General features: G+C 32.9%; 1 protein-coding gene and 1 pseudogene across 1 annotated transcript; one reads left to right on the top strand and one right to left on the bottom strand.

The window, feature by feature from the left end:
- The first annotated feature begins 4,418 nt into the window (after positions 1-4,418).
- On the top strand, positions 4,419-6,992 carry LOC108836835 (wall-associated receptor kinase-like 6; annotated as a pseudogene).
- Positions 6,993-9,046: 2,054 nt separating this feature from the next.
- LOC108811211 (wall-associated receptor kinase-like 4) lies at positions 9,047-12,454 on the bottom strand. The gene is made up of 4 exons (XM_018583254.2): positions 12,193-12,454; positions 10,921-11,900; positions 10,713-10,835; positions 9,047-10,363 (listed from the first exon to the last, which is right to left on the bottom strand). Exons 2-4 carry the CDS (start codon positions 11,846-11,848, stop codon positions 9,144-9,146), a joined length of 2,271 nt encoding a protein of 756 aa, XP_018438756.2. The 5' UTR covers positions 11,849-11,900; positions 12,193-12,454; the 3' UTR covers positions 9,047-9,143.
- Positions 12,455-12,571: the final 117 nt, after the last annotated feature.

Raw genomic sequence — 12,571 nt, 5'->3', positions numbered from 1 at the left:
CAACCTCTTTTTTTTATTTTTAATTTAGGTATTTTGGCTTACATTACTCAAATTTATATGTTTTAAGAAATTTAAAGTATATATAAATTTTGAAAATTTAAAAATAATTCAAACGGATTATCCGTATCCAAACCGAATCCGCAAATACCCGAATCAAACCGAAACCAAAATTTATAAGTATTTGAATGTTGCTGAAATCTTTAAACTCGGGAATCTTAAACCCAAATAGATTTTAACCGAATCAGTGGGTATCCAAATACACATCCCTAACATAGTCAATGTAAAACGATCAATTATTACAGATACATCATTTAGTATAAATAAATAAAAGGGAAAATTGCCAATAGAGAACAAAAAAACAAGGGTGTTGTCCCTTTGGTATAAATCATTTTTTGTCCAATTTTTCTCCTTTTTACCCTTTGTATTTCTAAAAATTAATGAAATAAATACTTTTGTGAATCAAAAAAAATATGAAAAATATAAACAATTAATAAAACACCTATATACATATGCTGGTATTTTTTTTTCTTCAAAAAGTTGATAAATAAGAATTTGAAAATACGTTCTACTAAAAGTAGAATGTGCCTTCTACAGAAAATGATATAGTAGAAAGCGATTTCTAAAATAAACACGTTCATCTACTATTTTTAGAACGTATATTCTACTATTTACTAATTTTCTAAAAAAGTGGAATGCGCATTCTACTAATCCTAAAGCTATCTACTTTTCGTCCGGAAGCATCTTCTACTTTTATTAAGTATTCTAAATTTCGCGGAATGTGTTTTCTAAAATGTACTCTTCCGTCTACTAAAAGTAGAAAACGTGTTCTGGATTTTTGTCAATGTTCTAAACTTTTAGAAGGTGCCTTCTACGGATAAGATTACCTGATTTTTGCGAAAATTAATGAAAATTTCAGTTAAGAAAATATTCTAAAAATCTCCTAAAAATATTCTAACTTCCTAAAACGTGTTATTTTCGATTTTGATTGTTAAAAGTTTTTTAAAAATGATTATCCCTTGTCTTATTTTCATTAATCTATGGTTTTTCATAGTTTTTCTTTTGATTTTTTTTTTCACAAACTCTTGTTCTCCATGATACATATCTATACAACATGTGTTGTTTTTGAAATTAGGTGCAATTTTTTTGTAAATTTTTATTTTTATTTTTATTTTTATAAAGTTTACAAATTTTATTTTTATTATAAGTTTTATTAAAAACATTTTTAAATTTATATTTTAGTTAAAAAGTTTGATAAAATTAAAATGGTTACAAACGTTTTAAACTTTTTATAAAAATAAAACTTTGTAAAATGTTTTTTTATAAAGTTAGTTTAAAGTTTTTATTAATTTTTTTTTGTAAATTTTTATTTTTATTTTTATAAATTTTAAATTTTTTATTTAATTACAATTTTATTAAAAACGTTTTAAACTTTTTATAAAAATAAAACTTTGTAAAATGTTTTTAATAAGTTTATTTGACGTTTTTATTAAATAAAATTTTAAAAGTTTTATTTTATTTTCCCTTTTTAAAACGTTTTTAATTAATTTTTAAAAAATTCTTTTAGTTGAATGTGTTTAATAAAAACTTTAAACAAACTATATAAAATTTGTAAACTTTATAAAAATAAAATAAAACTTTACAAAAAAGTTTTTAATAAAAAGTTTAAACAAACTTTACAAAAATACTTTAAATTTTTTTTATTTTTATTAAAAATTTTGATAAAATTAAAAAGTTTATAAACATTTTAAACTTTTTATAAAAAATAAAACTTTGTTAACTGTTTTTTATTAGGTTGATTTAACGTTATTTATTTAAAAAAATTGTAATTTTTTTTATTAAGTTTTACAAAGTTTATTTTTATTAATACATTAAATTTTTATTTTTATGTTCACTTTTTTAACGTTTTAATTATTATTTTTTAAAATTCTATTAGTTTAATGTGTTTAATTAGATTAATCAAGGGTTAATTTTGGGATTATGAAAGAAATTATACTAAAAGGACAACTAAATGATAGTTTTATACTATAGGGACAACCATGCTGAATTTTTGTTCCGTTTTGGCAATTTTCCCATAAATAAAAACTAAAATCTATACTATTAAAGCAGAATCCCTCATAGGATTCTGCCCTTAAGTTTTCAAGTTAATTACACTGTTATGTCATTTCCTTATTTAGATTTTTAAAGATATTTTTTTATTTTTTGTTATTTACATGCCATACCTCTCCTTAGTTTAGTGAACTATTATTAATTAAAATCAGCCAAAAAATAAATCTATTTAAGGAATATTCCAAAAAGTTGTTAAACTTATTAGGACCATTTAAATTACATAATGTACGTTACGTACTATTACATATTTTATGATACATAGCACTATGTCGATTAATAGTATAAATCTATTTAAGGAATATTAACTATACGTACAATTAATTTCTAACAAAAGAACTTACGAAATATATGTCACAAAACAATATACTAATTTTTATTATTTACATGTGCATCAGATTATATGCGATATAAATTATAATATACCAAATAATAATGTACTAATTTTTATAATTTACATTTAAAATTCAACTATAATGTACACATGATCTTTAAATCATTATAATATATCAAAACAACTTTTTAGATTCAAATTCAATGTAATTCAAATTTTCTAACAATATACTAACCAACTTTAATTATTTTGTCATATATAAACGAATAGGGTTTAATCTTGCGTTATGAGAATCACAAACGAATTAAATATCAAATGAATTTTAATATATATACTGGTCAAAATTCTTTTTATTATATATACCAAAAATGAATTAAACTTATTTTAATGGGATTTTTTACTATACAGGAAATTCCGTTGTTGTATATACAGGTTAAAAATATAAATAATATTTTGATATGCAAAATAAAATATACTAGAATAATTTTTATCTGATATACTTTTTAGCTAAGTGTAATTCTTTTCTAAATCGATATTACATAAATATCCTAAATATATACACTTACAAAATTATAATTTTACATAAGTCATAATCAATAAACTCTAATTATTATATAAATATTTGTAAGTGGTTTCAACACTTAAAAACTTTACATAAGTCTTATTCATTCCACGCAATACATCTTTCATTACACAAATCACTGGTTCAACAGGATTAATAAGTACACATTTTATAATTACATAATATTTATCAAGTAGAAACATTCTGAACAAATAAAATTTTATTTCTATTATGAACTAATAAACAGGTTAATAACTTTATCAACAAAAATAGTCCCGCGCTTTGAAAGCGCAGGTCAAAATCTAGTAGAAATTAATACCCGTGCAGTACCTATTAAACTTCCATATATTTGTTGTTAGTAACCGGAATTTAAAATATTGTTTTTGTTAACATTTTTATGAAGAAAAATCAGAAATATTCATTAGTGATTATTACGTAAAAACTTTAATATCTGTTATATATGAGTTATAAATATGCAATATACTTTAGATATTAAAGTTCAAAATGAGTTTCATTTCATTATGAATATATTTCTATTTGTTACATATGATTTACAATTTGTCGAAAATAGAAATATCTACTGTATTAAAGATTTCTTAGAATCTTTCAATAAAAAGCTCTGTAAACATTGGTAAAAGAAAAAAGCTCTATAAGCATGATAAGAGTATCCATCGTAATTCGTTTTAAGATTTGGATTTTCATCATGGATTTGGATTATAAACTGTCAGTGTATTTGTTACAAAATTATAAGCTTTGAATATATACTATTTTGCATCTCAAGGTCAAAAAGGCTGCATTCAAGATTGTATTCATATCTTCTAGTTTAAAATGTAACTTCTATTGTATAAATGGATTTAAATCATGTTTCTGTGAAGTAACGATTATACGATCATGAAATATAAATGGATAAATATTTTTCACCAATACATCTGGCCGGACATGTTTTAATAGCTGTTTTGTTTTTAATGACTTTACATATATAACGAAATATTAATGAGGAAATCAAAAATTTATATAGCTTAAATTTAAAAGGAGTGACAGTCATGTAAATAAATTGAAAAGTAATGGCAGAATCTTATTAGGGATTCTGCTTTAATAGTATAGATTAACCTTAGCACATTGTGAAAATTTATTAGATATTTTATGATTTTGACAAAACCATCTCCATCTAGATAGTCTAATTTGAATCAACCACTTGATTTTCAAAATTAAATTTAATTTTTTTTTTAACTCATCTTGAATCATCGAGATGATTTGTACATTTAATGTCTAAAAGAACAAAATTTTCATTTCAATGGTTTATTTGGATGGAAAAACGAATAACCCCTAATTTCTTTAGGAGAGGATCATTTGAGCATTTGATCCGCTTGTTCATCAGTTTCTTAATGATTTCCGTCCAATTTCAGAACACCGGTGGGATACACAAGTGGAAAGGTCGACGGTCTGAAAAAAAGACAATGATAGAAACGAAAGGGTCCAAAGGGAGTTGACTTCTTTTTGCTGTTGAAAACACTTCACGCGTCTATATCCAAAACTTCTTTGAATGCATCACTAGACTTTTTATTATTAGGAGATGTCTCAGATCTCATTTATTCACATTAAAAAATTATCTCAAACACACAAGTATGAAGACAGCTTCTTACAACTTCCTATGTGTTGCAGTATATTGCCTAACTCTACAGCTCATCAATGGCTCATCCTTAGCAGCAACACCACCAACACGTCCAGATGGTAACTCTTCAACTTCTTGTATTAGAACCTGTGGGGGAATCTCGATTCTGTTCCCTTTCGGAATAGGGGAGAAAGAGTGCTATCTAAACAACTGGTACAAGGTTGTCTGTAACACCACTGTTCCGTTCCTCTCACGGATCAACATTGAAGTGGTGAACATCACTCTTCCAGACATTAATACACCATACGGAGTGGTTCACATCAAAGGCCCTGTGACATCGTTGGGTTGCTCTAGTCAAGGACTAGAAAAGTCACCGCCAGTTTTGAATGTCACAGGCCGAGGCAGTCCATATTTTCTCACTGACGAAAACCGTCTCGTGGCTGTTGGTTGCGGTACCAAGGCGTCTCTAACAGATATCGACTCAGAGATCATAGGTTGCGAGTCGAGCTGCCAAGACAGTAAACGTGGTCAACAAGTAACAAATTCGATCTGTGATGGTTACAGATGCTGCCAGGTGAGGATACCATTACAACGTCCTCAGATGATAGGTATCAATATAGAGGAGAACTCTAATGTCACAAGAGGACAAGGGTGCAGAGTAGCCTTCTTGACTAACAAGAGGTATTCGCCGATGAATGTAACAGAGCCAGAGCAGTTTCATTCCAAGGGGTATGCGTTAGTAGAGTTAGGATGGTACTTTGATACATCGGATTCTCGCTTTAGAAGCCCCTTAGGTTGTAGAAATGTGACACGTTACAGATCTTTCGACTCCGATGATAAATGCAATTGCGAGTACTATTACTTCTCTGGGATGAGTTATAGGAACTGTTATTGCAACTTTGGCTACACAGGGAACCCATACGTTAAACATGGCTGCATAGGTAAAGTGAACGTTTCTTCTTAATTTTTGACTATCGATCAAGTCTTCAGTTAATATGATTCAAAATGTGTGTAGACATAGATGAATGCAAAGGACACAACATTTGTGGAGAGAGGACTTGTGTGAACTGGCCTGGATCATATAGCTGTCAGTCCCCAATACCGGTGAAGCCGCAAAAGGCCTCTAAGCTTCAAGGTGAGTTAAATTAAGCATCATGTGTATCTACGAAACTACAAGACAGAACAGAAAAGCAGATCATGTTATGGCTTTTTCTTCGTTGGTGCAGGTGTTCTAATAGGTATAGGAGTGTTGTTGTTCGTCATTGGAATCTTGGGGTTATACAAACTAGTGAAAAAGCGAAGGAAGATCATCAGGAACAAGAAGTTCTTTAAACGTAATGGAGGTTTGTTGTTGAAACAACAATTAACCACCACGAAAGACGGCAACGTAGAGATGTCAAGGATCTTTAGCTCAAAGGAATTGAAGAAAGCCACTGATAATTTCAACATGAACAGAGTCCTTGGCCAAGGCGGTCAAGGAACTGTGTACAAAGGAATGCTGGTAGATGGACAAATCGTTGCGGTTAAAAGATCAAAACTTGTGGACGAAGACAAGATGCAAGAGTTCATCAATGAAGTCGCACTTCTCTCACAGATTAACCACAGAAACATTGTGAAACTCTTGGGGTGTTGCTTGGAGACAGAAGTTCCGATCCTGGTTTACGAATATATTCCCAATGGAGATCTGTTCAAGCGTCTTCATGATGTGTCTGATGATTTCAACATGACTTGGGAAGTGCGTCTACGCATAGCTATAGAAACCGCAGGAGCACTTTCATACATGCACTCAGCTTCATCGTTTCCAATATATCATAGAGATATCAAGACTACCAACATACTATTGGACGAGAAATACAGAGCCAAGGTGTCTGATTTTGGAACATCAAGATCGGTAACAGTAGATCAAACTCACTTGACAACATTAGTTGCGGGAACTTTTGGGTATATGGATCCCGAGTACTTTTTGTCAAGCCAATACACTGACAAGAGCGATGTTTATAGTTTCGGGGTTGTCTTGGTGGAGCTCATAACCGGAGAGAAACCATTATCTCGTGTCCGGTCTGAAGAAGGAAAGGGCTTAGCAACTCATTTCCTTGAGACCATCAAAGGAAACAGAGTGCTTGACATCATTGATACTCGGATCAAAGATGAAATCAAGATGGACCAAGTGATGGCTGTCGCAAAACTCGCAGGAAGGTGTCTAAGCCGGAAAGGAAGGAAACGGCCAAACATGAGAGAGGTTTCGATTCAGCTGGAGAGGATCCGTTCATCACTTGAAGATATAGAGGTCCTTCTCGAGAATGATGGTGAAGAAGAGGAACAATCAACTCATGGAAATCAACAGATTTGAACCGCTTAAAGATGATTCAGTGAGTTGCTAGAGTTATTATAGTATGTACTATGTGCTGCTACTAAGTGTTATTTTTCTGTAGCCAGCAGCCTGGTCCTAAGATTTTGGGAGTCTCTGCGTCTGGCTATGTCTACGGAAAAAATCTTTCTTTTTAATAAATTTGGAGACTTAAAAATGTTTTTGGGAGCTTTTGTTTATATTGTTTTTTTCCAAAAAATTTAGGAGTCTGTAACAAATGTTTCGTTTACCATGGTCCAAGGTCGGTGTGGTGGCCAGCCACAAATAAAAGAAAATGAGAAGGAAGAAAGCCCCAAACAACTCTTGGACTGTTGTCCTGTATTTGTGGACCCAAAAGTTCTCAGTGTTATTTAATTGATTATAAATGTCAATATTATCTTTTTAAAGGTTCATAAATTTTATTAATTAGTATAAGAAATAGCTCATAATTAACTAAAACTAATTCACATTTAACAAAATAAAACCCAAAAAAAAATTGTACTCTTTACCATTTTTTAATCTGGAAGATTAAAAAAATCTTTTGGTCTAATTTAAAGAAAATGCAGTGAAAAAAGTTAAGAAAATGTTATAAGATTCATATTCACTATTTAACCCAAGACTACCGACTTTTTTAAGACGGTCATGAAGGAAGGACAAACTTAGATGCATACCTCTGATTGGAATTTGGAAGTAAGAGGTACAGTGCGCAATCAATATTCACTGAAAGCTGATACAAGAGAAACACTCATCGACGCCGTCGAATTTGATGCGATCGCAAAGGTTTGAGATCCAGATTTGTACCGACGGTAAGTTCGATTTGACGGCAGTCTACTCCTTCATGGCTTAAAAAAAGTATTTATATAAAGATATTTTCGAAAATGTTTTTAATATGTGAGTGTTTTAGAAAATGACAATTCTCTCAAATAATAATTTTTAAGTTTCATTCCAGTTAACTCAAGCCCTATTCTCATAATAGCTATAAATTAAACTATTAAATTTTATAGACTTTTTTTGTCAAACTATTAAATTTTATAGATTACTTTTTTTATCTATTAGACATTAGTAAATAACAAAATTGGTAGTTTATCCATGGCTAAATTGATTTAGCTACATATTGAATGTTTCAAATTACATATATGGCTGTGGTTAATTGATATTTTTAGGTGATGATATATTTTACAAAAACAAAAATAAAATTTCGAAATATCGTTTTGAAATATATATTTTAGAACAGAAAGAAAATAAAACGAATCAGTCAATTTATTTTTAGCTTTTTACGGATCATCATACAAACAAAAAAAAATTCAAATACTTATATATATATATATATATATGTTCACATATAAGATTTTTTATCTCACAAACTAACAAAACATTTATTTGCAAAGAAGAAATACAATGTCAACATCCAGATTTACTTTATTTTGTATTGTCCTGGTTTTACTTGGTAGTTTTCACGAAGGTATGTTATATATAGTAAACTTTTCATCCAATACGTTATCATCGTACCATTAAAACAAAATCATTATCTTTATCATTTTCTTAAAATTTTAATTTATACAGATGTTAATTTAAAAGTTGATGCGCGGGGACCATATTGCTATAGAGAAACTGATACTAGATGGTGTTGTACTGCACAACCAAAACAGTGCCGAAAGATCAAAGTGGATTGTGATGCGATTTGTAAACCCAAACGCCGTCTTTAATTTTCCAGAAGAAATGTTCTATAATTATATATTTCAAATAATTCCGTACTTCTATTATTCTAATATTCTAATTAAGTAATAAATAGCAAATCCTGCTATACAGGAACAACTAGTGTTGTCTGCTAAAAATATTGCAACATTTATATAGAATATAATCTTTATATAAATTATATATAGAATTCTTCATATATATATAGTGGAACGGTTCCTAAAAATATTAATATTTATGATTTGTTTTGTTTCTTATGGAAATTGTGTATTAATATTTGCTTTATTTAGTAAAACGAAAATTAGATGAATAAAAAATTACTAATATTTTGTCCACCCCTACTGAAACCTTCGTCGTCCACCTATTTTAGTCTTAATTGTTTTTCTCCCTTCATTTCTTTCACAACACAAGAAGATTTATGAAAATATGTGTATTTATTACATGGTGAAAGCAAGAGATTCGTAATCTAGTGGTGTTTAAGTCGATCAAATCACCACGTTCGTAGAGGAACCAGAGGCTCAGCATCAGACGTTGGTGAAGCACTACTAAACATGGAGGCTGGAGCAGTCACCTCAAAGCCCCAAGACTCATCAACGTTAAGTTGCATGGTTTCATCCTCTTCGTCATCCTCTTCCTCAATATTCACCTCTGAATCATGAGTTGCTGAACGAATCCTCTCAAGCTCAATCCAAGCCTCTCTCATGTTTGGCCTCTTCTTCCCTTTCCGGTTTAAACATCTCCTAGCTAGTTTCGCCACTGCCATCACTTGGTCCAGATCGCTTTCATCTTTGATCCGAACATCAACTCTGTTCAGAAATGTGTTCTCTTTCACGGCATTAACAAAATGAGCTGCAAATCCTCTGTTGTCATCGGACCAGACACGTGAGGATGGCTTTTCTCCGGTCAAAAGCTCCACAAGGACGATTCCAAAACTATAAACATCACTCTTCTCCGTAAACTTGCTCGACTGAAAGTACTCTGGATCCACATATCCAAAAGTACCTGCAACCTGAGTCGTCAAGTGAGTTTGATCTACTGTCACCGATCTTGATGTTCCAAAATCAGACACCTTGACTCGATATTTCTCATCTAATAGTATATTAGTGGTCTTGATATCTCTATGGTATATAGGGAAAGATGCAGCAGAGTGCAAATATGACAAAGCTCCAGCAATATCTACAGCTATGTCAAGACGTACTTCCCAAGTCATCTTGAAATCATCAGACTCATCATGATGATGAAGACGCTTGCACAAGTCTCCATTTGGAAGAAACTCATAAACCAAGACAGGAACTTCTGTCTCAAGACAACATCCCAAGAGTTTGACGATGTTTCTGTGGTTGATTTGTGAGAGAACAACGACTTCATTGATGAACTCCTCTACCTTGTCTTCGTCCATGGCTTTGGATCTCTTCACTGCGACGATCTTACCGTCGACGAGCATTCCCTTGTACACAGTCCCCTGACCTCCTTGCCCAAGAATACGATTCTTGTTGAAGTTGTCAGTAGCTTTCTCCAACTCATTCGAGCTAAATATCCTCGACATCTCTACATTACCTTCTTTTCTAGCTAACTGTTGTTTCAGCAGCATACCTCCATTACGTCTGAAGAACTTCCTCATTCGGTTAATCGTCTTCCGCTTCTTTACAAACTTGTACAACCCGAAAATTCCAAAGGCGAAAAGCAATAGTGCCGAACCTATAAGAACACCTATACCAACAACAAAATACTAAAATATAAAGAACAAAACGATCATATATATTAGGCCTGCGGTTTTAAACCAAACCGATCGAGCCGAACTAAACCTAACCAAATTTTCTATTTTCGGTTCGGTTCGGTTATGATATTGATTTCAGTTTGGTCTTGGTTCGGTTCTTTTTCTTTTGAAAAATATGAAAATATCCGAAAATAACCGAAATTATACCAAAAATCTAACCGAAACAAAAAAAAAATTGGTTAATTCAGAAATAAAATTAAAAACCAAAATAACTAAAATATAAATAAAAGAACGACCGTATCTTCACGAAACGCTCAAGATGATAACCCGTTTGACTTTTACCTTGAATCACTGGCTTGAGTTGCTTTGGTTTCTTCGGTACGCATTCAAACCAACCAGGCCTATTCACACAACTTTGGTCTTTACACTTTTTGCGTCCTTCTTCTAGTTTACATTCATCAATGTCTACATATTTGGTTCATAGTTAGCAACAATCTTGCTGATGGCACAAAATATGATAACGTTAGGAAAAAGAACCAATCTCTTTTACCTACACATCCACCAGGAAGGAATGGATTCCCTGTGTAACCCATGGAGTTACAATAGCAACTCCTATAGCTGAATCCAGAGAAGTAACCATACGAGCAAATGCAACTCGTCTCGACCGAGTAGCCGCCATTTTGTGATGTATCCGACACATTCATACAACCAACAGGGTTTGGAACACGAGAATCGGAAGTATCGAAGTACCATCCTAGCTCTACCACTGCGTACCCATCACTGTGAAACTGTTCTGGCTCTGTGACATTCAAGCTAGAATACTTCTCGCTTGTAAGAAAAGCAACTTTGCATCCTCCTTCTCTTGTGCTGTTACCTTCGGTAATCTCCAAGTCAACTCCTAGAACTTGCGGCTGCCCTTCTGGTATCCTTGTCTGACAGCACTTGTCACCATTGCAAATCCTGTTTCTTACTTGTTGGCTGCTACTGTTTCTTTCGTTACAGCTCGACCCACAACCGATGATCTGAGATTTGATATCCGTCATAACCGCCTTGGCGTTGCAACCAACCGCCGCGAGTTGGTTCTTGTCCGTGAAGAAATAAGGGCTGCCTTGGCCGGCAACGTTTAAAGGCGGCGGTGTAAGCGGCTGAGATGCTCTCGTGGAACAACCAGAGGAAGTTACGGGACCTTTGATGTGAACGACTCCATAAGAATAGTACTGGTGATCGTCTGGAAGATAAATGTTCACCAATTCTCTGTTGATCCTCGAGAGAAACGGAACAGAGGAGCTATCGCAGACAACCTCGTACCACGGGTTTAGATAGCAGTCTTTCCCAATACCGAACGGGAATGGAATCGATAGTCCTCCGCAGACTCTGTTACAGGGATCTGGTGGTTTTCTTGACGATGAGACGCCGTCGATGAACAGAGAGGTCACTAGTATAATAACGCATAGGAGGTTTTGAGTCTCTGTCTTCATACTGGTTTCTGTTCTTGTGTGTTCTCAACTCGGTCTGATCTTTTTTAAAAATCTTTTTGTATTGCGAAAAATGGAAGGGAGAAAAGGAATCACGATTCAGCAGCATAGTTGGACGAGATTAGATTACATGAAATGCGTGGAAAGAGATGCAAAAGGAGTTGACCAGAATAGTGTGAACATGAAAAAGTCAACGGATTCAAGAATGTAAAACTGCGATGACTGATAATTCACATTTCACGTGGACTTTCTTAGTTTTGGACCAATCAAAACTAGCATGACAGTCAATTGTCCGAGTAATAAATAAGACCGGTCAAAATAGCAAATGATAAGGTGACGTGGCTAACCGGTGGATGCTGCGTCCCATTTTTGGAAAGAGCCTTATCTGGCCCTGGCCCACGTAACTGATAAAGAAAGAAACAAATAATCGTGGAGCCGTGGAGGAGTAGACCGCTCTTCACCGCCGTCGATTCGAAACTCGCCGTCGTCGGCGGATTTCGCCAGACCTTTACGATTGCGTCGAATTCGACGGCAGCGATGAGTGCTTCTCTTGTCTCACTAGCTCTTGCTCAGATGAATATCGATTGCTTGCTCGCTACGCCTCCTACTTCCAAGTTCCAATCCCAGGTTCGCATCTCAAGGCTATCCTTCCTTCTCGTTTTTTATGCATTTGATTTTGGTTTCTTAAGTTTAGTTTTAGCGTTGCGTTTAAAAAAAAAAGAGAGA

The sequence above is a fragment of the Raphanus sativus genome, chromosome 6 (assembly GCF_000801105.2).
Source record: "Raphanus sativus cultivar WK10039 chromosome 6, ASM80110v3, whole genome shotgun sequence".
NCBI classification, from domain to species: Eukaryota; Viridiplantae; Streptophyta; class Magnoliopsida; order Brassicales; family Brassicaceae; genus Raphanus; species Raphanus sativus.
The sequence above is the reverse complement of the archived record's forward strand: the minus strand, read 5'-3'. Positions and strand labels throughout refer to the sequence as shown.

Excerpts from the sequence above, each read along its gene's own strand:
- LOC108811211 (XM_018583254.2), bottom strand. The coding sequence starts at position 11,848 with ATGAAGACAGAGACTCAAAACCTCCTATGCGTTATTATACTAGTGACC. Across the intron at positions 10,836-10,920 it reads CCTTCCTGGTGGATGTGTAG|ACATTGATGAATGTAAACTA; the intron begins GTAAAAGAGATT and ends CCAAATATGTAG. Across the intron at positions 10,364-10,712 it reads ACTCAAGCCAGTGATTCAAG|GTGTTCTTATAGGTTCGGCA; the intron begins GTAAAAGTCAAA and ends TTGTTGGTATAG.